This window comes from Oenanthe melanoleuca, chromosome 1A (genome assembly GCF_029582105.1).
Source record: "Oenanthe melanoleuca isolate GR-GAL-2019-014 chromosome 1A, OMel1.0, whole genome shotgun sequence".
NCBI classification, from domain to species: Eukaryota; Metazoa; Chordata; class Aves; order Passeriformes; family Muscicapidae; genus Oenanthe; species Oenanthe melanoleuca.
The window spans coordinates 26299688-26326121 of NC_079334.1; the positions used below are offsets into that span (position 1 = coordinate 26299688).

The 26434-nt window shown below is 35.7% G+C and overlaps 1 protein-coding gene across 2 annotated transcripts in view; it reads left to right on the forward strand.

The window, feature by feature from the left end:
• The window catches only part of ANKS1B (ankyrin repeat and sterile alpha motif domain containing 1B), a 398734-nt gene that overhangs the window by 167882 nt on the left and 204418 nt on the right, over nucleotides 1-26434 (forward strand). For both annotated transcript variants that reach the window (XM_056481972.1, XM_056481971.1), the window contains exons 13-14: nucleotides 21689-22269; nucleotides 24151-24223. In XM_056481972.1, coding sequence (XP_056337947.1) covers nucleotides 21689-22269; nucleotides 24151-24223 — 654 coding nt within the window. The remainder of the gene's footprint in view (nucleotides 1-21688; nucleotides 22270-24150; nucleotides 24224-26434) is intronic.

The following is a 26434-nucleotide window of genomic DNA, read 5'->3' on the forward strand; positions in this document are numbered from 1 at the left end:
TGTAATCAGTCAAATATGTTGAAATATTATTATTTTTGAAGATCAAAAATAACCATGGCATGCTTCTTGAAAGTATTAGCTGGATTAAGTACTCTTGGATCAGATGCTGTAATATGAAAAACAGTAATTATATTTTAGAAATATTTGGGAGGGTTGAGTTTCTACAATGAGGAAAGGTGAAATTCTTACACTAACATTTCTTTTCCTGAGGCAGTAGGATGGTATTTTAAGAACATGCTTATATGCAGTGAAAGGAAAAAGGAAACATTTTATTCCTTTTTTACTCCTTTTAGTGGTGAAGAAAATAAAATGACATTTTAGCATAAATTAATGGAGCATAACTTTTCTGCACATTTGGATAAGGCACTTGGATCCTTTAGCTCACTTGTTTAGTACAGATTTCTGGTACCTGAAGGGAGAGATGATAGATTTGAGGTTATTTTCCTTCCTCATCTTCCATCATAGTGTAACAGTCCCGAAAATTCAGGTTTTTATATTTTACAGTCTCCTAAACAATAAAACACTGTGGCAGGGGCTCTCCACAAGTTGTTTTTTTTACATAGCCAAGCTGGGTGTGAGTATTAAAAAGCCATGCCAGTGTTCAACGTGTCTCTGGTACTAAATAACTGTGTGGAGAGTTAATTTGTTATTTAAAAGCTGCCCTTTTGCTAACGTATGTGGTGATTTTGCTTTTTGCTTGTGTAAAATGTCCCTTCTTTGTGGGGGTGGTGTGTCTTCTGTAACACTTAGAGCTAAACTGAAAATCCAGCCTTGTAGCTATTTTAGTATCCAGAGAAAACATTCTGTAGAGAGACAGGAATCCATGTACCAGTTCCATACCCATGTGGCTTTGCTCACACAGATGTAAGCTGGAATTAACTGGTCACTTTGAATATGTGAAGTTACCCATATGTATAATTTAATATAAACCTGGTCTTTTTCTAGGAAGAAAAAGTCAAAATAAGGGGGTTTAATTATTGAAAAAAAAATAATTTCCCACAATTTAAAAAAATACTATTAATTAACATAAGAAATGTCCAGCCTATTTAAGAAGTAATTGCCAAGGTTTAGACTTGACAAAAAAATTACTGCTCCTAGGTTTTTATCATATTATTAGCCACTTCTATATGCAGACTGGACAAATCTGTTTTGTACTTGTGATTTCAGTATGAATTCACTTCCTGCAGGGGAAAACACTGACTAATCACTTGCAGACCACATGAAAAAAAAGGTCTGTACTCAAATGTAAAAAAAACCCAAAATTGGATTTATGACTTTATTTAGTTTTCCGTATTTTTAAACTGAATAAACTGCATTTAAACCATGTACAAACATGCATTCTAGTTCTGAACAGTTCCATTACACAATTTGCTTTCTAAAGACATTTGTCTCTTCACAGTCACAGAATCATTAAGTGTAGGAAAGAACTCCAAGATCATCAAGCCCAACCTTAGGCTGAACACCACCATGTCCACTAAACCATGGTAGTAAATGCCATGTCCAGTCATTTCTTGAGCACCTCCAGTGATGGCCACCCCACCAGCCTCCTGGGGAGTTCCAGTGCTTTCCCCCTTTGTGTGAAAAAAATTCTTCCTGATGTCTAATCTCCCCTGGCACAGCTTGTCCTGTCTCTGGGCTCCTGGGAGAAGAGGCTAGCCCTCACTTTTCTACAAACTCCTTGAGCAAATGTTCCTGGTAAGAAATATAGACCTTAAATGTGTGCTGAGGCAGTACCATCTCTTCATTCACTTCAGGAGGCTTTGCAAATACCAATGATAATGTCAGGTTCTCACCATTTCATGTTTCCCCAGAAGCAGAATTATCACAAAATTATTATTTTTTAGTCATTCATGCTATCTGTGGGAAATGCAACACTCTAGAAATGAATATTGTACTGAGAAGTGGCAGATGCTCACACCATATGGATTAGTCAGGAACAGCTTCATGAATGTTAGGTATGGCAGAGGATCCTCTGGGTATTTTCACATAAAGAATTGTGTGGGCAGGAAAGACCCAAGGACATCTAAAGTATTCTTGATCTCTCCTGCCAACTTACTGCAGTGCAAGCTCTGGGGTTTTTGGTGTGCTGTGTGTCTGAAATGGTTTTGAGGAGCTGCTTGGGGACCTGTAGTTCATGGCATGGTCTCTGAACCCTTTGGTGTTCTCAGCACTGCTGCCTGTTCCTAGGAAGGACTCGATGCAGTGAGCCCATCCTGGCTGTGGGCAGCCTGTAGTCGTGGTATTGCTCCATGACAGTCTCAGCCTGCTCTTGGAGCTGAAGTGAATGGGTGGTGCTTAATGCAAATGAAGGTTTGGTACAACACAAGCATCTTCTCTGTGAAGTTTTAGCAACTATTGGAATAAGAGAAAATGGGTCTAGATAACACAGAAGAGAGACCTAGAAATAAAAAAAAAATAATAAAAAATCTCTACTAATATAAATTTTATTTTTTCTGCCCTCAATCCAATGGCAAATAGGTGGTATTCAGTAAAGAAGCAGCTTGGAAGATGGTTGAATAATCTTTAACACTAATTACAGTAGTAAAAGTGGAAACATATCTGGGTTTTAAACATGTATTTTTATTAATTAATTCTCATACCATCTTACAAAGATCAGTATTGTCTCCATTTCATGATATTTCCCTGTTGTCCAATCAACATGTGATAACCCAGCAATTCAGGAAAAAGGAACAATTAACCTGTAGACCTATGTGAGGACCTGTTAGTCCTGAGAGAGGACACTAAACAGGTAAAATTATATTGACATAGAAGGTTGTATCTTGCACCTGGGCTTCTATTTTTGCATTGCATTGCATTATATTCAGAGTTGGATAAAGCATGCTCCACAGCTGTGCAGCATTGCTTATCAGTGTCCTTTCCTTGGTAGGGAAATTAGATAAGAAGAATAAGAAAGCAAAGGGATTGAGTCCATTTCTGGAAAAATCAAATGTGTAGGAGAGGAGGAGGCAGATGATTTGGTTTGGGATCATGACTTGGAGCAATGAGGAAAGGTTGCATGGCACAGGGTTGATACCCTGTTTTGGAGGCTGGAGCTGTGTAGTGGGAAGATTAAGATCAGTGTTTTAAATGGAAGTTTCATACCTGGATTGATTGATGGGAGTTTCAACTCTCCTATTTTCTAAGGTTAATTCTCACAACAGAGGCAGGTATAAAATCTCAAGGGATGTTGCTTTTCATGTGGAATTAAATTCTGTAGGTTACTCAGATGACCTTAAATCATATCAGGCTCTAGGCAGTAAGCTCAATGCCTGCCTAGTTACCTAGATAGTTTATTGAAAATGTCTCTTCTCAAAAAATATTACTTTGTTTTTTAGAAAACTCTATGGTCAGTGGTCATCTCTGTCATAGTGAGCCAGCCACAGCTTCTGAAATAAGGTTATATTTGCAGACATTGTTTGGAGAGTTTGGGGAGGATTTTCTTGCCAGCATTAAAGAATATGAATGCAGTTTTTATTACTTAAAAAAAATGTTAATGAATAGTAGTCTAAAAGCTAGATGGGCTGCTGTGGGAAGGATAAAAGGGCATGGTATTTAATTGAATGTGGAATTCATGACAACATTGCAGACTCCTGATGCAGTTTTTCTCCTTACTTTTCTGTGTAAAGTTGCACAGTAAATGAATGTTTTAAGTGAACACCATATTTCTAGCTCCCCTTCCAATATAAAATGACTTTCAAAGACCCTAGAGACCATTTGTCTTAAAAAGAACAAAATACTAAATTGTCTGACATACCAGTCCTCTCAGTGAGAATACTGGGTACCATCTGCCTCTGATTTAAATTCATTGTATCGTACTGTGTGAAAAATCATGTTTTGCAAAATAATATTTAATCATTCAAATCTTTTAAATATTTTAAATTCATTCTGTTGGAGTTAAACCATAACCATTTTCTTTTGAAGTATGTGTGCCTAGGAGTAACTCATCATTATTACAGCCAGTGGGCTTTATAAAACATTCTCCAATTTTTCAATTTTTTATATATATAATTATACTATGTATACTGTGTAGTTAAATTTGTTTTCACACACATTCGGTTCCTTTCATATTAAAAAAGATTCCTACAAACATTAGAGAAGTATAAAAACATAGTATAAGCATTTTTAAAGGATTTCAGAAAAATTCAGGGTTTATGGTGAAGTCTGACAAACATCTTAAAAGATGCTGATAATTCTTAGCTTTCCTATAGTGCTGTTTTCCTTAGCAGTTCTTAAAGCCCTATAGAAGGATTGATGTTGTTTCAGCTGAGGAAATTCAGGCAAACTAATATTAAACTGATTTTTGAAATTCACCTGATAAACAACTGAAAATGGTAGGAGTAACTCCTGAGTCACAATACAGCAGATTTTACTTTGGACTGCAGTGTTTTCTTCTTCATTCTGTTCTGCTTTAATTAGAAAGTCTTCCATTAAGAAAAATCGTTGCTTGTAGTGATTTATAACATTGTTCTTGTGGACAATTAAAAATAAAGAGGTTGGTATTTTTATAGATATCTGTGCATGATAGGCAAATTGAGCCTAATTCCTTTAGTCTTTCTTGGCAGGCCTGGTATTTTAGTTAAATTTTTGAGAATAATTCTGCAAAACAGATAGTTGTGCCACATTTAAACTGCCTTTAGCTTGAAAACTGGTACTAAAATGCTAATTTGCTAATTTGCTCAGGGTTGGAGCAAGCTTCACAGCCTGTTCCATGCACCATAATGATATTGCAAGGTTTCTGTAACCAAGTAGGAGTTTTAAAGCTCTCTTGTTCTGTACAAAACACTGCAGCTATTGTGAGTGCAGTGTGGTCACATCTCATGTCTCTTTAGGAAGTTCTGGTTTTATTCCTTCCTGCTGACCTTTCCTATCACCTCTTTGCCCCCTTGTTGTGATTCAGCTGCAATGTTAAATTCTGATTAGAGAACTTGATGCAAGCAAAGGTATTTAAATTACAGTAAAGTGATTTCTGTGGATTTTCTGTAGGCCATTAAAAAAGACAGTTCTGAAGTGTTCATGTTGCAGAGTTTGTTTCTAGTCCACACTTGCATTAATACTTAGAGCAGAATTTCAGTGCATAATCTTATTTTCTTCAAATTGGTTTAACTTAAACTTTTTTTCTGGCAGGCAGGGCATCTTTCAGACCAGAAGCAAATTTGCCATTAAACCATGTAATCAATATATTTTCTATGTTTCATAAATAAAGCCTATTTATTCTCTTTTCTATCTAGAAGGAGTTGTGTAGAACCTTATGAACCTTTAGTAGAAGGGAAACTACCACATTAGGTAGTTTGGATACCACAATTTGTATTTGGAAGGGATGATTTCTTCTCTCTTAATACTCTCAGTGAGCAGCTGGTACACAGTAAATTTGATATCATCACAGCTGTCCTCAGTGATTTTTATGACTCAGCCTGAGTTTGATATGAAGACTAGAAGCTTAAATTATATTCAATTTTTGCTCCTTCACACTTCAAAAAATTTTACTTCAGAAATAAATAAAAAATAACCTAATCTCCTGATTTATGTGATTCTTGACAGTCTGTAAAATCCTAATTAATACTTGAGCTCTTTCACAAATATCAGTTCCCCCTCAGTGGCTTATATAAAAATCAAGTTTCTTTCTATATATGTAAAATCTTTATTCTAGTTTTGATTCAGTAGGTTTTGAATTTTTGACTGTGCAAAAAAGAATGTCAAGACAAAATGGCTTCATATTGGTGAATGCAGTTGAATCAGTATTTGTCATTATTCTGCTAGTCTGTCACATGTGCAAAGACATCTTCCAAAAAAGCACCATTGCATTCTCACATTCAGAAAAAATAGTTGTTACCTTGAAAACTACTTTTTAATTAGGAGAGTAGAAATTTGTCATGATAGCAGATTTATGAAAAAAAATAAAAATTACCATGTACTTACTGACAGATGTGCTGTATTTCCACTGAAACTGGGAGGGAATTTCTTTTGTAAGAAGATAGAAAGCTTTGGGTTGGAGACAGGATTATGAGCAGCAAATGCTTGGAGGCCACTGGAGATGCAGCAATGTGGCCAATGAAAGTGTCACTGGAGTGAGATGTGAGAGATGATCTACTACAACTAAAAATTTATTCTTGGTGTCTCTGGGATCACAGCTGTCAGTGAAGAGCTCCTGATGGTGGTGAGAGTGCCCCAGCAAAGGTTCTGTGTGCCATCCTTATGTCAGTATGATTTAGTGGTGTTGAGAGTGTGTAAGAGGTGAGCCACACCTAGCACTCAGTTATGGGTAATGCTTCCAAATCAGTTGTAGTGTTTACATGAAAGAGAAGGAAGTCTGTGTCATTCACATGTTTAAGTTAAGAGTATGTGGGAGCCTAATTGTATTAACTTGCCTCGAAGTTGTAGAGGAAGCAGAACAATAACAATCTCATGCATAACATTTCCAAACTTTTCTTGTGCTCTATCACAAACATTGGATCAGCATATTAGCAGTGTTTCTGTTTTGTGAAGAATGCAGTTGATGGGGTACATAATTTCCTAGCTCATCAAATAACCTTTTTGTCAAAAGGCTGAGAAGTATACAGAAAAGGCTGAAATTCATCCTAAGATTTCATAATATTCTTTAAAGTGATAGAATCCAATGACTTCTTTACCTGCTTAAGCTATTTTCCTATTTTCCCTCCATCCCAATGTGTTTCTCAGGTCTACAATCTCCATGAATATATTTGTAATCTCATGAGGATTTAGAATGAAACAAAATGTTTTTACATTGGGGTTCTCTCTGTAAAGTTAGCAGAAGGAAAAGTACATTCTCTGTACATGTATTGGCATCTTTCAGTGTACAGTATCTGTGGTGGCAAATGCAAGTGTGTAGTAATGGACATGTGTGCTTGGGATTTCTAATTTTTGTCTTGTTTTGTCCAGTATAGGCCAACTCTTCACAAGAATGGGTTTACAAAACAGACCCATGAATAACTCAACAAAACAGGCTAAAAATACTTTCAGTATTCTGTTCCTTCTCTTTGGCTATTTTTTGTCTTCTTTTTACTTGTTCGTTCAAACTTTCCCTCCTCTGCCCTTAGCTTTTCAGGTATTATTGCAATTCTCCCAAAGTGGTGACTTCTTGTGTTAGTCCAGGAATCAGGTATGATCTTGGTACCTACTTCCAGCTATACCAGTAGCTTGGCTTCCAGCTTTGAGCTTTGTACTCTTTCATTGGGTTTGGGATGTAGTTTCTTTGTTTTCAAATGGTTCTGGAAAACATTTGGGACACCAGACTTTTATCTGAGGGGCCCAGGAATACACTAATCCTCCTTCAGGAGTCAGAATATGTGCCACATATAACACTGCACATCAAAGAAATAAGTATATAAGGACTGAGGAGGTGTCTAATGGCTTTGAAAAAATTCTGCCTTCATGGCTGAAGGCTATCTTTGCTTAGCAAAAGCCTTGATTTTACAACCTGGTTTACAACTCAGAACAGCATGGCTGAGCTTCCCACATGGCATAGCTGAATGGATTGCTGGGTGAATATGGAATATGCTAAGAAAACTCACTGTTGGCACAGCTAAACATGCAAAGAAGCTTTCATTAAAAAAATCTGTCAAAATAAAGTTATCAAAAAAAACCCCATTTAAAATGAATAACTAAAAGCTCTTTGGGGTTGTTCTATTCATTTTAATTGAGTCAAAATATAGTTTTTCAAAGGTACTTTAGGTACTGTAGATTTTTTCTTGATTTTGTCATAAGTTTTCCCATGATTGTCATGATTGTGATACTGAGAATATTATTATGATTTAGTCCAGAAATTGTCAATGACAAATCTATAGGTTTTAATTAAAGCAGGAAAATAAAATGTAATACAGAAAATAATGACATTGTTATTTGTGTGAGAAAAGTTGCATTTAAATATGATTGACTTCAGACAAGATGCACAGTAAAAATAAAAACTCCCTGCATCTCTCTTCACCTTAGAGAAACAGCAAACTGAGCAGTGTCCACTCAACAAATATTTGAAAACTTCAGCTTGTACCCAGGCAGCAATTTAGAGCTGCTGTGGCTGTGATAATATAGACAAGGAACATAGCAGAAATGAAAGACAGAGATGTCTTTTTTGCAGAATTTTGATCAAAGGAACTTCTTGACAGGATAGACAGATGTAGCAAGAAGACTGAAAGCACTTTTCAAGTAGTGCAGTTATGCTAAGAGTTCCCTGGAACTATTAATATACATATATATATATATAAAACCATCTAAAACTATTAATATGTATATCTCTATATCTATAGTTAATATTCCCCCTTGACTTCTCCTTCTGTGTTTTCCCACTCTCATTTTCTTGCTTACTCTTGTAGAATATTTTTAATTTTTCTGGTATCGTAGCTCTTCTTTTAAGCTTTCTCTTTTTTTCTTGATTGGTTTCTTTTTGACATATCTTCAAGCAACCTTTTTATATATTCCATATATGAATGCAGTGTGAAATAGAAATAAACTGAGTTTATAGGGGCTTTACCTTTTAAACAAACACAATTTTAATCCCATGATTAAAATTGAAAACTGATTTCCATGTTTAATGTCGTAGTGTCAAATGTATTCAGGGAGATGAACCTCATTATTCTATGTGCAGGGCAGATGGAAATGGCACTTTCTGACCTTAAATTCATGATTTTGTGTTACCAACTGCTGTGTGTTTTTCTAAAAGACATTGTACCACATCTCTCAGCTTCTGAAGAAGACAGACCAGCGCTGCCTTAAGCTCTGGTCCACTTTAATCAGCTGGGAACCTTTGTCTGCTGCATAACTAAAATTCATAGAATGGCTTGGGTACCTTTAAAGGTCATCCAGTTGGACCCCTGTTCAATGTGCTGGGACACTTTCTACTAGATCTATTGCTACAGCTTGTACTAAAAATTCTGTCCCCATCTTTCCTCTAATCCCCATTTAACTATTGAAAGGTGACAATAACATCTTCACTCAATCTTCTCCAGGGTGAACAAACCCAACTCTCTCAGCCTTCTTCATGGGAGAGGTGGTTCACCTCTCTGATTATTTTTGTGGCCCTCCTCTGCACCCACTCCAACAGGTCCATGTTTTTCCTGTACTGAGGACTCCAGAGCTGGATCCAGGTGGGGTCTCACCAGAGTGGAGTAGAGAGGAAAAATCATCTCCTCACCATAGTCCTCTCACATCTTGGTAAATAGCAATACTTCCACTCCCACAATGAAAATTAAATATTCTTACTTTCTCACTCACTTTTTACTCAGTCTCTCTAACTGCCAAGATACATTAAGAACTCATAACACAAACTCAAAATTCTTACTTTCCCACAGGAATTTTTATAGGATTAGCCATGTAAGGGAAGAATATTGCTCTGCCATCTTTCACCTGAAGACTGTGAAGTAAAGTCATACAAGTGTGATGGTCTTTCTTTTTTAATAGTCTTCCTCAACTAATTGACTTGAGAAAAGAATCAGATCTTGGAAATTACTGACTTGCTTTGTCTTTGGTGTGATAAACATTGCTGTGCTGGATCCAGTAGAAAATGTGGTTTACCTGATCTGGAAGAAAAATGCCATTTTTTAAGAAGCAGGCATTTATTTTCATTGAAACTTCAGTACTTCTCTGTGATGATTACTAAATGTCTTGGGGTTCTATCAAATAACAAAAATAATTGAAGTTCAGATGGATTGGAGATAATTTGAAAGCACTTACAAATGACAGACTTTCAGTCTTCATATTGATAGTTTGATTGAAGAGGTGAACTTAAGTCAAATTTCTCTTAAAACTTTCTTTTAAACTTCACTGATCAATTTTCTTATCTGTGGAGTTAATTTTGCTATGGAAACACATATTATATCCTCATATATATGTAGATGGGTTTTGGGTTTTGAAATTTGTCTAAGTTATACTTGGAAGAAAGGAAGCTGCTCTCAAAAAAAAAAAAAAAAAAAAAAAAACAAAACAACATAAAAAGTAAATAAGTCTCTTTCCTCTATGCAGATTTATTCTTTGTTTACCAGTACTGTAGCTGTCCCAGTTACTTTAAATTTTGGCCCAACATATATTCTCTGAGCAGAGAAGATTTTAACAGCTTGGTATCTTCTTTTCCTTCTCTTCCATTAAGACTTGAAGAAAATTCTGATATCTGTTAATTGGGCTAGAAAGAGGCCAGTGTACATGTTCCATTTGGTAGTTGACTACCTGTTCATTTAAGAACTGTCACTCTCCTTGGAAATACTTAATGCATGTCATTTATTCCCACCACCTTCATCAGCTTTCTTTCATTTAGGATGGTGCAAATAGGAGGAATTAACTAACTTAATGTGAAATGCTAAAAACACTACAGTTTTCAAGGCAACCTATTCCTGGAGTAACCATTTTTACTTTCTTTACTATAAACATTTACAGATTTAAACTTTTATTTTTATAATAGGTTCTTTCAGGACACAAGCATTGTCTAAATACTTGACATTTCCCCTTTGTAGCTACATGAGATTTTTGCAAGCTAAATTAAAAATAAAAAAAAAGCATAAAACCACATTGCACATTCAAAAAAGTTCTTTTTGGGAACAATTGTAATTTGAAAGTCTCATCAAGGGTTTCTGGTTTTACTATCTGTGGTCATCAAAATGGCTTCTTTCTTTCCTCCTGTTCTCTCTCTTCCTTCCCTTCTCTCTCTTTCCTATTTTTACAAGAAAAAAGTGTTTGCCCACTTTTAATCAGAAAAGTAATTAAAGTGTTTTCATAGTAGTTTTGCATTATTTTAACAATAAAATCTAGAAAAATAAATCAGCTGCAGGTTTTTTTTCTGGTATATCTCTTACAGTACTGTCTGATACATTGAGCTGCTAGTCATGCTTGTTTGCTTTTAGAAAGGGAGCAAAAGTGACTTGTTTTAAATTTCTCAGGAGACCATGATCATCTGATTTCCAGTTTATTCCAAATGAAGAATATTCTAATGAAACAATCATAATATTGTTTCTGCAATTATTTGTTACTTATGATTGACATAACAAACTACTTCTGCACTCTCATTTCTCTTGGGTGTGTTTGGTAAGCTTGGCAACTTGCTATATCTCTGTACCTTGCTTTTGCAAGGAACTTCCCTGTTGATGGAGATTATTCCTATCTATATATCTACAAAACAAGATCTCAGTGATCTATTGTCTCCTCAGGTGATTTGTAAGCACACTCGCTTAAACAGCAGAAATACATAAGTGATAGGAAGATCAGATCTACCTGGTTTGAGGACTTAGTTCACTGGCAAACATAATTATTGATGATACCAAGTGTAACATCAATTAAGAGTATAATGAAGCAATAATAACATTCTGGGCCTGCCTTGCTTCAGATGTATCTGGTTTAAGACCTTAATGAACTGTTTACCCCCTGTCTTGAAGAATCATAGATGAGAAGTAAATAACTCATGGTCAAAAAAGGGGTTTTCTAAATCTAAAGTATTTAATTACATAGGAAGTTTAATTTACTGATTATAGATGTGTCAATGACTGGATGAGGTTCTTTGATAAAAAAGAGTTTTTACCATCTATTGCTCCTAGTATTCTGATCAGACTGTTAGCTGGACAGAATCTGGTCTGTAAATTATGGGACTAAACCACTATCATTTCTCACAAATATTAGTCTATTTTCTGATCCCTTAGACTGAGTTTCTCTTTTCCTATTTACAGCTCCTGGAGTCTTAAATAAATTTATTTATGTATTTCTACTGACCTGGAGGATGTTTTTGAAAGCTGTACCATCTTAGTGCTTTTAGCTTGATGAATGAGTCCTCCTTATTAAATCTTGCTGATATTTATTATCTTAATGCGCAATATTATCTCTAGTTAAGAAAATACCATTCTTAGTAGGTGTACCATATTTGGAAAGCAGGGTTGTTTGGTGCTTTTGGGGGATATCTGCCTGCTGTGCTTCAGAGAGAACAGTGACCCTTTCTTTGAAGAGAATATCATCCTTTCATGAATGGCAGAATTCTGTGACCAGCACCTCTGTGTCATTGCACTTCTTTCATAGAGTTTCCCCAGCTATGACTTCAGCAAAAGGGTTTCTCTGAAAACTTTTAACCCATCTCAAGCAAAATAAACCAGGTGAATTCAACTAATTACCCAAACTGGGGCAGCTGATTAGCCCTATAAGCAGGTTAGAGGCCATTCTTACACTTAACTCTGGCCCTGGAGCTGCTCAGTGGTGCCTTCTGTTTGAAGAGCAGCAGGGTGAGTCTGTTGCTGCAGCTATTCAGTAGGTTAAATTCTCTCCTCTGATTCATATAGGATCCTAAAAGAAGCTAAATTGTTCATCATTTCTATGTGTAGAATTTGTGTTGTGTGATTTTCTAGCTCAATGTGTGAGAGGGGTTTTAATTACATTAAACTGTGCCTCTTGGTTTCTATGGGAGCTTCTGTCCTGCAAATAGTTGATGATTCATACAGTTTTTATAATAATATTTTGTTTATTTGGTTGTCTTTGTATAGTGAGAGAACTCTGTAAAGTGTCATCTGTGGCAGATCCTGAAAGTTTGTTGTCTTCCAATGCCATTTACTGCTTTTCCATGTCTGAGTCTAATGTACAGTCTAACTGTAGTCTAATGCTTGTTTTTCCTTAAACTAAATCTAAAATTGAGCAAGTGCTTTTCTGCATCCTAATAGCTTAATAAAGCTACACATTGGCTGCTAAATCTGACTGCTGCTCTCCTAGCAGTCATAGTTAATTTAAAGCAGGTTAATTCCATGTTCCAAATGCACATATGTTTCCAAAATATCCTAAACTGATGCCTGATGTCAGCCAACCTTTCATACTCTGTGACACTCAGGTGATCTGGCCTCTTAAATTGATGGCTTTTTTGGTAGAAGTATCAACAATCATTACTTAAAATAGTAACAAGTTTTCACTTCCTATTTAAAGTTAAGTGTGTGTAAGTCATCTAAAGGATGCACACATAAAATTATTTATTCTACAGTAAAGAATTCTTTGAGATGTATTGTCTACATCTACCCTCAGTACTCCTTGTCTGCTACCATTTTACTTCCAAGAAACAATTCAAGTGCCAAGCCAGATGTCTAGACCAACTTGGATACTACAAATGCTGTTTCTGACCTGTTGCTGCTTCACCAGAAAGACAAAGGTTTCCAGCTGTGTGTCACACCTGTCAGCCTTTGCAGCCACCTTGCACACCCTGTAGTGTCTAAAATGTTCATATATGTCTGCATTTACCCACCTGAATCTCTGCCCTTCTTTTCACATCTTCTTTTAAGCATCCTGTGTGTAATATTATTTTTAAAGTAAATACAGTTACTTGGGAAAAGTAAGCAGTTTTTAGAGATATTAAATATGCCTAGAAAGTTATTATTCTTAGCTAAATTAGTTTGCACATAATTGTGTAGATTTTTTTATGATCATTTATTTTTTTGCAAATACTTTTCAAAAGAATTTAAATGGTTATCCTCTCACATTTTCAACACCCAAATAAATCATTAGGAGAAAGTAAATACAGTCAATTTGTTTTTTATTCTCTCATTTTCCCCACTGAGTATTTATAACTAAAAGATGTGGTGAGCTGCAAGTTTGCTAAAAGACTATGATTTTTAGTGATTAGTTTCAATACAGTCACATGTATGCAATTATATAGAATTTCAGTGAATATTCCACATAGAGTTGAAAGTATGAATGTAATTTTCCATGTCTGTATATGTACCTACATCTAGAACTGAAATTTGGTTCTACAGCCAGAGATATTTTGTGGACATTCTTAATTCTTGTACACCTTTTGTCCTTACAGATTTAGCAAAAACTGAAAGAGGACATTTGGGGTAGGGGAGCCTTTATTTTTCATTATTTCTTATGAGTTGAAAAGGAGCACAGATGATCTTGTATGTGAAATGAGGAAAGAGACAAACTGAAGTATCTTAAAAATACTGCTCTGATCAGAAATACATTCTATACCAAGGTTAGATAAGAGAACTGTGTGGTCAGTGCAAATGACAGAACATACACTTTGTTTGCTTTCTGGTCTTGTCTGATGCTGGGGGAAATAGAGCTGTTGCCAGGGCAAACCATTACTTTTAAATGAAATTATTGTGCAATGTCTCCTTTTAGAAACATTATTCTAAGAAGCATCCACTATTTTTTACGGTTTCTTTTGCCTTGAATATTAGTAAGTTTTGTTCCCAGTTGGTGGAGGAATTTGTCATTCCTTCTTTGAGTGTGATGTGTAAAATAACAGGAGTGGAACTTGTAACAGGTTTTTTTCACAGTCTTCAACAAAAGGATATGGTTTTAAGAACTCATCTATCACATTGATATTGCTTTACACTGATTTTGGTTGTTAAGTGTCACCAAGTTTTCCTCTTGTATTACTCTGCCCTGCTGTACTGTATTGTCAAATTAACATGTAGTTTCTGAGCACAGCACTAACCCATTCAACTGCTTTCTGCTGAAAAAAGAGATCCCCACAGAACTTCTTGATGTGATTATATGTGATCTCTCTGCAGAATTACATTTCACATCCATTGCCATTCACCTCTCAGAATTTCTTATAAAACACTCACTAAAAGCTACAGAGAGACACTGGAGAGGATTTCTTTTTACTGTTGCTGCATGACAGAGCTGAAACGTTCCAGCAGAATTTTAGCTTGAATGTGAGTGTCAAACTCATCCAGTATTTCACCTGAGGGATGTTGACCACTATTTTATCTGTCTGATATGTTTAGTCCATAAAAATGTTAGCGTGTTATTTTTCTGAAGAATCCTTATTTTGATGTGCAGGCACAAGGCAGAATTTTGTGCTGTAAAATGTGATGGTTCATGAGAGCCTCTCTGTCTTTAAGATGTCTAGGAACCATGCCTTATATAGTCACATAGAAAGTAATCCTCATGGAAACGGCATTATGGAGGTGGCAGCTGCAGCTCTTTATTTTTGTCTGTGTTGAATTTTGCAGTAAAAGGTTAACCCTTTATGTGATTGTGAAAATTACATTTATGTCCTCCTCAAATACAGACTATACATGTATAAAAAAAAAAGAGCTGAAGAGATAAAACAGCTCAATAAGAGATAAAATTAACTCTGTTGGTACCAGATTACACTTCTATAGCTGAAAATTTTGGCAAGGGCTACATTTAGGCACTCTAATGTGGTTGGAATTAGCAGTAATATCTACCTAATATCTTTCCTCTCCCAAAGCTTTTTCTCTTCATTAGATACTGAAAAGTGATGTTCAGAAAACTCCATATGGAGATATCTTTCCCAGAAAATCTTTCTCATCTTTTCAGTTCCTGATGGGTCATTGTGAAATGGATGTGGACATTGAAACTCTGAAGGTAGAGACAGTAAATGAGGCAGTAAAACCCCTCAGTACAAAATGCAGACTGTGACACTAAAGGGTGAATAAGCAGTTTTGAAGCTTGTAAGAGCAGACTCCCAACCCACAGAGATGCTCAGTGTGATTTCTAAGGGAATGGGTTTTGAGAAGCTGGCAGTGTTGGAAGCTGGGCACAGAGCCTGGAGACCGTCCACAGCAACCTCCCAGCCATGTTCTGGTGGTTTCTCCAGATTTAGGAATAAGCAGAAGAAACTGCAATCTGGCTGGACACTATTGCTGCTCTTCTGTGTTGTTGCTGGTGACAGTAGAAACCCACAGTCTTGCTTAGTAATCTTGTGCTCTCTCCCAGGTCCATTGTACCTTGCTGTAACTTTTACTTGAGTGAGAAAACATTGCTCTGCCTCATCTAAGAGATCTGCAGCCAAAGTGCTGCCATCAAAGAGCTGTAGCTTGGTCAGAGCATGATGTTTGCTGTGTGAAATAATGCCTTCCTGAATATTGCTACTTCTGATTTTTAAATACTATGAATTTTATGTCTTAGACCTTTTCTTGCTGATCATCCTCTTTTATATCACTTTGGCAATACAACTGATATCCTCACTACTGAGGGTATTCTAGTGTTTGCAGAACAGTCTTTACTATGCAAATATGCTTACCCATCCTTCTATAAGAGGGCAGTTTCCAAGTATTACTCAGTTCTGACTGTTGGTTTTAGCAGTCAACTGAATGTGGGGAAAAGGGAGTTGAGAATACATTTTTGGGTAGATATTACACATGTGCAAAGTGTGATGCTAAAAACATCTTTCTGGATCAAATAAAAACAGAACTTGAATAGAATAATCATGTCACAATACAGTTGTTACCATAGCTATAGAACAATTTTCTAGTGGATTTTTATTTTACATTAGAAATTTTGTGCCATGGCAACAGCAATGCCTGTTAGAGATCTAACTCTGTCATTATAATTTATCTATTACAGCTCTTTTCATTAGTGTTATTAACAACTGTTATCCTCCTGAATGTACTTTAGTTTGGAACATGGAATCTCTTGAGATACAAATGTGAATAAGACGGTTTCCAATTTTACATGAATGCAAAATTCACAGTATTCAGTATGCTTCTGATTTTCTTAATGTGCTCTGCAGTCTTGGAGTCAGAATCAGGAAAAATATCTGAATTTGATGAAGCATCTGTAAATTATAACTCTCAAATACTGAAAGTGAGAAATGGTATTCTGTAGAGTTCTATATATGTACCACAAGCAACTGTGCTGGGGTGCATCAGTGTGAAAATAAATAGCTGATTGAATTGCAATCTGCTGCCTAAATACCAGTTTGGTTGTATATAAACTGGTGATAATAGCAATATGTATCTGTGGCTTTGAGATTATGGCACAACTGAATTTATTTGTGGTTCCAAATGTAAATGTTTTCCTTGTAACACAGATATGGCAGTATCACAGTGATTTTCATAAGTAATCTGCTCAGATGGATAAGCTGTACGTGCACTTGTAATAACTCTAAAGTTCTGTAGAAATGACATCTGTTTATGTTTTGGTATTTATGATACTATTTACAAGTAAAAAGATAAAGTGGTAAGAAAAGCAATATCTAGTAAGGAAGGAAGATGTCTTTCTGTTAGGGTTTTTTTTTTTTTTTTTCCTTATTACAAAAATAAATGTACTTGCAAAAAGAAAAAATAGCAAACTTATAAGATTAGGACTTGGATTGGGATTCAGACCAAGAGCTTGAACTTCTCCTGTTCCCTTGTAACCCCACCCTATTTCTTAAAGTTCCTTCTCATAAAGCTTACTCAAATGCCTGTGAGGAGAAAAACCTGGCATTATTAAATGGCTCTTCACTGAGTGTAGACCTGTGTAATGTAATTGTTTATATAAATTCTAAGTGCCAGTTAAGTTGGTTGAAATAATAAGTAGAAAGAAAAATATTAATTAATATAAGGTTTGATAGCATGGGTTTTTTTGATACAGAGCAATATTCAAAACAAGAATTATTTTGATATGTTTAAAACCAGAAAATAATATATCAAATATATTTTGTGCATTATTACTAAACCTCAGGAGAAATATTGACTTAGGTATCGCTCTTCTTGAAGTTTGACAGAAATATTCAGCAATTAAATCCTATCTCAGAGATAGATAATTAATATTAAAAAAAACCAACTAGTTTCCTGTTCTAGCAAGGGTATAGTAGTGGTATTATCCTGTATTAAGCTTTTCATTCTTTAAGTTTTTGAGAGGGAGATCTTGGATATTCCCATGAACAATAAATCTGCATTTTTAGATAATGGTGCAGTTTGAAGAGATTATTTAACATCTCACGTTTCAGGTTTAGGTCAACAAAAACTGACTTGGAATAAGAAAGAAAAAAATACTCCAGGAAATTATTTTATGATTATCTGTTATATGGTTTGTTTTTTCCTTCTATGATTTCTTTAGAACATGACAGGGAGTGCTAGGCTACTATACTATTTAGAGCAGTGCTATAGTCCATCTCTGTACTCTCCTTATTTGCTGAACATAAAAGAATTAAACATTAACTGTATTAGGAAACTAAAATAATAATTCAAGTCAGTATTCAAAGAGCATTAAGCTTAACAGTCATCAGTTCAAAAAATAGAAGACTCAGAATTATAATTGATTTATTAAGCTGTTGGATGTTTGGAGGATTTCTAGTCCATCCTCCAGTTTGGAGCAGGACTCTCATCTTGAGATCAAACACATCTTTTCCTAACCAGGTCCTGAAACTGTCAGGGTGCAGGTGGATAACTCTGGATAACCTGTTTTAGGGCTGCAGTACACCATGCAATGCTGCTTGCTTCATAAATGTCATGACCATGTAGACTTTTATTTTTCCTGACAGCCCCAGTCTTTTTTGTTGCCTGGTATAGATGGGTTTTGTATTGCTCCAAATCATGGAGGGAAGAAGGTATAGCTATGAGATCTGTGCTTACTTTGTCATATAATTAACAAAGCTGTTATTAAAAGTGAAAGGTATCAAAGAAGTGACAGCTGAGGCAGCTGAAAGCAACAGAAAGAATATTCTGTCTCTCCCAGAGTTCTTACTACTCTGGTCAAGACAGACCAAAGGTTACCCAAGTAGCCCTTGTCCAAGTAATCATTAACTGTGTTTCTTGGTTTTTGAGTCACGAATTTGATGCATTGGGTTTCTGATTTTTTTTTTTTTTTTTTTTTTTTGATGTACTGAAATCAGTAGTAACCATGCTTCAAAAATACTATGTGTTAAAAAATGTTTAATGCTCTGAACAAAGAAAGTCTTGAATCTCAAATCAGATGCCCAAACATTTGTACATTTTCAGCATTATCATATTTCAGCCTTATCTCCCATTTTTCTACTTAGTATAATATCACATTACAATCTCACCTTAGAAGGATACATGAGTTCATATTTGTGAACCCCTTAGATAATGGGCATCATAAAAATGTGAGAAGCTGTTAAAGAACTTGATATTCAAAGAAGTATTTAGATGCTGTGCAGTAAATAGGTAATAAGACCACTCTTATTGAACAAAGAGAATATAAATCCTTGGAAATATTTAAAAGATGTGACACCTAGAGACATGGATTGGTGGTGGTGGTGGATTTGGCAGTGCCAGTTTAGCAGTTGGACTTGATGATCTTAGAGGCCTTTTCCAGACTGAATAGTTTTATGATATTATGAAAACATTGAGGAGCTTCTTCATTAGCCTCTTTCACTAAGCAACCTTCATTCTGGATACTAAGTGAAATAGGGTATTTTTGAAAACTAGTAGTGATCTCATAAAAAATGAAATAGAGAGCTTGCTAACATAAGAAAATGAATGGATACACAAGCAACCTTTGTTTTAATTTTTTCTGACTTCCTTAAAGTATTTGTGTGAGTATTTTAAAGATCAAAGTTATACCTAAAGAAGAATATATATACTTATGTGTGCAGAGTACAGTAACTGTTGTGAAAGATCAAGCTGAAAAAGGCCCATACAGTATATTTGGAATTTGAATACATGGTAAACTGCTGCCATATTGATTATCAAAACAACCAGAAATAATGTTCTGATATGCTGTCACTGCAACACTGCTGGAAAATAAGAGACACACACTGCATATATTTACTGACCACAGGGGAATGGGAGCTCTCAGCAAGAACTTGCTTTGTTTACAGTAGTAAATAGAGCAAAATCAGGGCACAAGATGCCACTGGTGCTTGGCAGTCTGTATCCTTAAACTGTTGGGTTTTACCAGTCTTTAGCCAATACTGTATAGACTCACCTAGAAGGTGCCCAGGCACAGTGCAGAGACCAGAGACTATTCCCAGTAATTATTTGGATAAACCAGCTCTGTCTTGAGAAGGAGTGTTTAACTTAAAGGACATGAGCCTAGTAATTCCTTCAGATCCCAGTAACTGTTGGCTAGTACTATTTAGTAACATAAAGGTAGCAAAGTTACTAGTGAAATTATTGCAATTCAGGCTCTCTAAGCTTTTATTTTTTGTGGTTTATTTCTCCTGGTTTACTTTGTACTGACAAAAATATTTCTCTCTTCAATGAGTTCGATACACAGCTATAAGATGTCTGGAGCATCAAAATAGGATTCAGTTCATGAGATATATAAATGTAGATATCTGACCACAGAGTGAATGCTGTCTCCTGTAAGTCACTGGCAGTGTTGTTACTCCCAGAGTACAGGTAGTGATAGGTTCCACTCATTTTATTAATCTGATCTCTGATAGGATGGGAGCTAACATGCATCTTACCCGTGTACAAAAGCAGGGTGTCTTAATGTGGAGCAGAATCTCAGCTACTGAGTTTTTCATGTAAAGGAAAAGCACCAGAGCCAGTAATTATTTGCTTAATTTATTCCTCATTTTAAATTCACCTTCAAAAATTGCAGGCATATGTATAAATCAGCAACTTTCAGAAATCAAAGAGAGAATGCCCCATGTCCTCCTCTTCTCCTGAATTTTTCCCCTAAACCTAATTTTTCTGGGTTTATTGATCCCTTAAGCTCTGTCATGTCCTACATTTAACCTTTCTCCATAACATCTCACATCTTTCTGGTTGCAAAATGCGTGAAGTGTATATTCCAGTTGGTTGTTTCTCAAAGAAGAAAAGTATATTTTCATAGGTTCTTAGAATTTTATCATATATAGAAGTGCATTTAATTTTATGTTTTTAAGCTGCTGACTAGTAAAAGAGTTGATGGAGTTTTGAAGTACACCCCAAAATCTTTCTTCTGTCATTCATAAAGTCAAGCACTGCTTTCTTTTAGAAAGGATATTTTGAGATTTGATTGGTTTTGGTGTTTTTTGCCAGCAGATATTTTAGTTAATCGGAGAAAACTGCTCAATATCTTTGCACACTATGACATGATGCTGTGTTCAGTTCCTTGTGGTAGCTACTGCTGTGCACACAGTCCTACAGTTAGAGTTGATCTAGAACATACAAGTCCTAGAAGGAGTGAGATTAATTTATTCATCTTTAACAAAGTAGTTATAGAAATGTGACCACTAGTAGGGATGCAGTTATTCTGACTAGAGCATTGAGTCATTAGTACTATGTTGACAGAGTGATGTTAACCAAACCAACAACATAAGTGAGGCAGAGCAGGCTTCCTTTTTTTCTCCCTCCTAGTTCTTTCAACAAGTGTAAAAAAGAGCTATAAAATTTTAATAATCCATTCTAAACCTTGCTCAAGAAATGTATTTTTCTGTGGTTACTTTTTTGTGTGTGTATATGTGTGCTAAGTTACATATAAAGTGTGTTTGAAAAGACTTGATCTTGTGTTCTTTTTTCCCAATGGTTGCTATTACTATTCTCAAAAGTTCCCAAAAATAAAAGCAGCACTCATTTTTATTCCTTAGAGGCTGTCAGTAAAAAGGCATCATATTGTAAATTCACTATTATTATAATGGCTATAAAAAGAAAAACTACTAAGAATACTCCTGACAATAATGGTTCTTCGTGTATTTTACCACCTACAAACTACCTAATTCATCATACTAAACTGTGTAATTTCTGCACATTTCAACTCAATAGCAAATTAAGAGAGAGATCATCAAGTTGATGGAATAGCAATGGCCTATTTTATCTTATAAATTTGTATTTTCATAGAATTTATATAGCACTGAGCATTGTTGGCTGTTCTTCAACCAGCAGATATTTTAGTCAGGATAAAATAGTCATATTTAAGATTTTAAAATTTTTTTTAAGACAACAATAATTCAGTTCATAGCATAATTTTCTTATTTGTTTCTTTACATAAGAATGTACCAAGCAGCATTAAAAAGTAGTTTTGAGGGGAGTAAGGATGTTGTTTGCAGTATTTTATCACCTTTTTGTGTTTACAAGGTACTCTCTCATTTCAGAGCAGCGTAGCCAAGGTGAAGCATCCACTGAAAGTGAGCTTCCTGAAGGACACCCTGCTGAGCAGTTTGCAGGTTTACTTCATGGATCATCACCTGCATGTGACCCACCTGAAAACCCACTCCAGCTGTACAGCAAAGTAAACCTGTGCAGTGGGCCACTGGAGAAAAGCATTTTGAGCAAGAGCACAGCACAGCAGATACAGCTACGGAAAGAAAGCATCTCTGATCCTCCTGTTAAGAAAAAAAAGCCACCAATTGTAAACAGAACCATATTTCATACTAAAAACAAGCCAGCAGAAAATCATACCCTGGTTGGGGCGCCCAGGATAAGTGAACAATGGGTTGTTAGCACTGGGGGATTTGTGGAGCGAGCGTGCACGCTGGGCAGAATACGATCTTTACCAAAGACCTTGCTGGAAATGCATTTGTGCAAAAATGTTTCCAAATCTGATTCTAATCTTATCACCCATCCACCAAATGATAAAAAATCAAGAAGCAATTGGAGTGAACCCACGCCAAAACCACAGTGTTCTAAAGGGAATTCGGAGAGAACACCTTCCTTCACATCAGAATGGGAAGAAGTAAGTTTTTTTTTTTATTTTTTAATTACTCTGGTCTTGTGAAGATGCTGCTATTGTTTTCAGTTTTAGGGATGAAATAAAAAGTGAATCTTTCACACTGCAAAGGCTCAGAGAGAATGTCAACCGCTGGCACAAAATGCAAAGCATTTCTGTTCTAATGCTGCCCACTCAATAAAGTCTATTGTTTCCCTAGTGAATGAAGTTAACCAGAAGTAATTCTGCACTTTTTGTGGCGCTGAAATTGTCTACTAAAGCCCTCACCACTGACAATAATAATATTTGTAAAAGCCTTAGTAACTGTGCCTATTGTTTACATATTTGCTAATTATTTCTATCGTGGTAGTGTCCATCAGCAAGAGCCAGGAGAAGATGGCAGCAATAGAGGGTTGATTGGGTGTTCTACACACCCTCCTTATATATCCTCTAACTGGTAGCCTGTGTATAAAATGCTTGGCACATACCTGACTGCTCTGTGAAGTGGAAATACTCTTAGAGCTGCAATAAATTCAGGACTACTAACAGAAATTTCCACGCAGAATTTGTAGTGTGCAAGCACATGCTTGCTCATGTGAGAGACTTTATTTTAGATTTAGAATTCAATTTAAATTAATTTTTAGACGCCTCATGTTTAACTTTTTTTTTTCCTGAATTTCAAGAGTGTAAGTGGTTCTTCGTAGACGAGGAAGTACTCATCTCATTGGGGTAAATTAAGTGTGTGAAATGTTTAGATCTTTACTGCTCCTACAGAGAAGTGAGCATTTCTCTTTAAAAGTACTGTGGTGAGGAAATGCATCTCTCTCCAGGGTGCTATTCTGTTCAGAAAGAACACAGAGTTTAATTATGTGGTTAGTTATTTTTCTAGGAAAATGTTTCAAGCTAGCCTAAATGTCTGATTTGATAGGGCATTTTAAGACACTTTTCATTATAAAGGAGATACTCTCTCAGTGGAGTTGTATTAAGGATATCAGGTTTTGATCTTTACAACTTGGATCTGTTATTATAAAATCCTGATTAGAGTCAGGTCCAGGTTTGCCTTTCAACATGGTCATCAAGGTTTGATCTTAGACGTAAAAAAAGTGCTGTGTGTGCATATATATGTATATATATATATATATGTATATGTAGTGTGAATGCTCAATCTGCAGATTCTGTAATAATTTTCAGACTTTCTCCTGTCACCAGTGACTAATGCATACTTTTCCTACCAGTCCTAATATTAATCTTAGTAAAGTGTGTTTCTCTTTTTCTGCCTTCTTAGTCCACAGCAATCTTTTGATTTACTTTTTAGTTTGTCCTTACAGACAATAAAATAGATACATTGCTTTTGACCTAGAAAGTTCAATGTGTCTTAGAAAGATGTGAGTAGGTTTTGAGATCAGTGCAGTGTTGTTTCACAGAGAATGTTTTTCTGTGGTATGTGGGGACACAACTATGTTTCATACCTATTTAGTGCCCTTGGGGCAGATGGAAAGAAAAGGAGCTAGGAAATTCTCTGGGAATGTTAATTGAACAATTGATTTAATTGTGTGTATTTTAAATACTTTAGAACATAAAAGATAATATTTTTTATTCATTAATATTGCTGCTTAAATAAACCACTAGTGGTCATAGATAGATGACCAGAGTCATCAGTATGTAAGGAACTCTACCATGGAGGAAGAAATTCTAGTCCCAAGCTTTAGCTTTTGCTAGCATACAAATATTTCAAAATAAAAATCAAAGTGGAGAAATTAATTGTCTACCTTTGATTTATGCATTTTTACAATTTTGATTGCTGTTTTCCTAACGGGGGTAATAATGCCTTAAGTCTTTGCATGAAAAACTAAAATAAAATACTGAAGATGGGATCCCTCAATTGCTTCACTGTTCTCTCTTTTGTAGATTGATAAAATCATGAGTTCAATTGATGCTGGAATTAACACTGGACTGGGGGAGATGAAAGATCACGCTACAAGTAAGGAAAAACAACCAACTATTGTTTAATTTTGACTTAATTGTCAATAGGGAAGCTGTGGATAAGACATTGCTAAGTAACCCACTGTGTTGAAATCATTTGTAGATATTTGAATAACCATGAAGAGAACCTATGCTGTTTACTGTTAGAGATGCATTAGGCCCAGTGTCCTGGAGCTGCTGCTTTAAATAGCATCTTGGAGTCATTAATGTTGTTTTGAAATCTTACCAGAAAAAACACTCCATTAATGTCTTTGTATTGAAGCCTTTCTTCCAGGGGGGTATTGTACAATCTTTTTCAGATGAGGTTTTGTTTGGAATGATGGAGCTCTGAGTATATATAATCCAATAACTGCTGACACTTTTTAAAGTATTGTATTATATAATGCTGCTTCGAAGAAATATTTGGCACAGGGCTGAAAATGTTGCTGACAGAAGTGACTGGTGTTAGCAATGATGGGAAATTTTGAAAACCTCCCCTACCATGAAGAGTTCTAAGAACCCTAAGTCATGCCTAGCCTGTTGGTCTGTCAGCATAAACCTGTGCAACTGTGCTGATAAGAATTTTTAAAGCATTTTATTATGTCTCCTTCATAACTCATGGAGGGAAAACTGACTTGCATGTCTGAATAATTTAGTCCTGAGGCAAAGCTGTGTTAACTCAGCTATACTGGTACATCCCTGCTAAAAATTGCATTGGGTTTATGTATTGGGCAGAATGTTATGTACCTTATAATTTAAAACTTGGAAAAGGATATATTTGGACAACTGTCCATTTAATGGAACATTATATATATACAGGATAAAACTGTCATATCAATTAAATATAATTTACACAGCTATTTTAACAGTAGCTTACAGTCCAAAGGAGACCTAGAAGAAAGAGAAAATAACTGATTTGAATGCAAATATAGTTGCAGATAAAAGAAGCAGACTCAGCTTTTTCTCTAAGAAGAGTAAGGGGCAATATCATGAGAAGTGCTAGGAATGCTGTTCTGGCAGCGTTGGGAAACAGAACTGTTTGTAGACAAACTCTACGTTAGGAGATAGTGAATAATTTCTGAAGATACTATAAATAATTCAGAATTTTTTGCTTCTTATATTTTATTGTGGTAGTTGTACTGTGTCTGCTGGAGATGGAGTTATCTTTCCCACAGCAGCCTTCATAGTTCTTTGCATAGGTAGCTAGAAAGGTGTTCACCTGTCAAACACCCTGGGGCTCACTCAGCACCAAGGGTGCCTCTCCCCTGGGAGAGGGGTGGGCAAGATCTTGGGAGGGGACTTATCCAGAACAGCTGACTCCAGCTGCAAAGGAATAGTCCATATCAGGCTGTTCAGCTATAAAAGTTAAGGAAAAGGAGGGGCAGGCTGAGTATCCAGCTGATAGGAAGTAGAGAATAAATCTTTTGTTTTCCTTTGGTTTCACACAGGCCTTTTCTTTTGCTGTGTTAAACTGCCTTTATCTTGACCCAAGAGAGGGGTTTTCAGTCTTATTTTCTCCCCTGCCCTGTCCTGCTGAGGAGGGCAGTGATGGAGTGGTTTGTTGAGCACCCAGCATCCAGCCAGGGTCACCTTGTCACAGTAGCACACAGGCACCATAGGCAAAATCAGGTATAGGGTAAGAAGCTGCAGAGCAAGTAAGAGCTATGAAATGGAGACAATGACAACATTATATGTTTGAAATTGTCCATGACTTAGTGATGTGTAAATACTACTCTGTTTCTGTGACTGATAACTGCTTGCAGTAAAGACATGTCTTTCTACTATAGACCTGAATATATGCAGCTTCACATGTATGTTTTCAACTTTTCATTTGTTTTAGCCATTTCCAGATTCAGTCAAACACAATTTAGGCAGCAAAGCAAAGGGAACTGTTATTGAATCAAATGCATTTCATGCATCAAACATGTTATACTTCAAGTATGTTATTTTTTATCGTCTAAGTAATAACCAAGCAATAAGTTATCTAGAAGGAAATAAGGACTTCCTTCTTCTCACTCATAGCAGGCTTCTCTTTAAACATAACACAGCCAAAGGTAATGCTCTGACCCATGCTTAGGAATAAAAATTAACTAGTATGGTATCAGATAATATAATTTTGAAGTACTTCATCAGTTTATGTATAAATATGAGGGATTTTCGTTTTTACTAGAATGTATGTGGAAAAAGCTTATCCAATAAAGCTTAAAAATAATATTTTTAATGTTCAAAC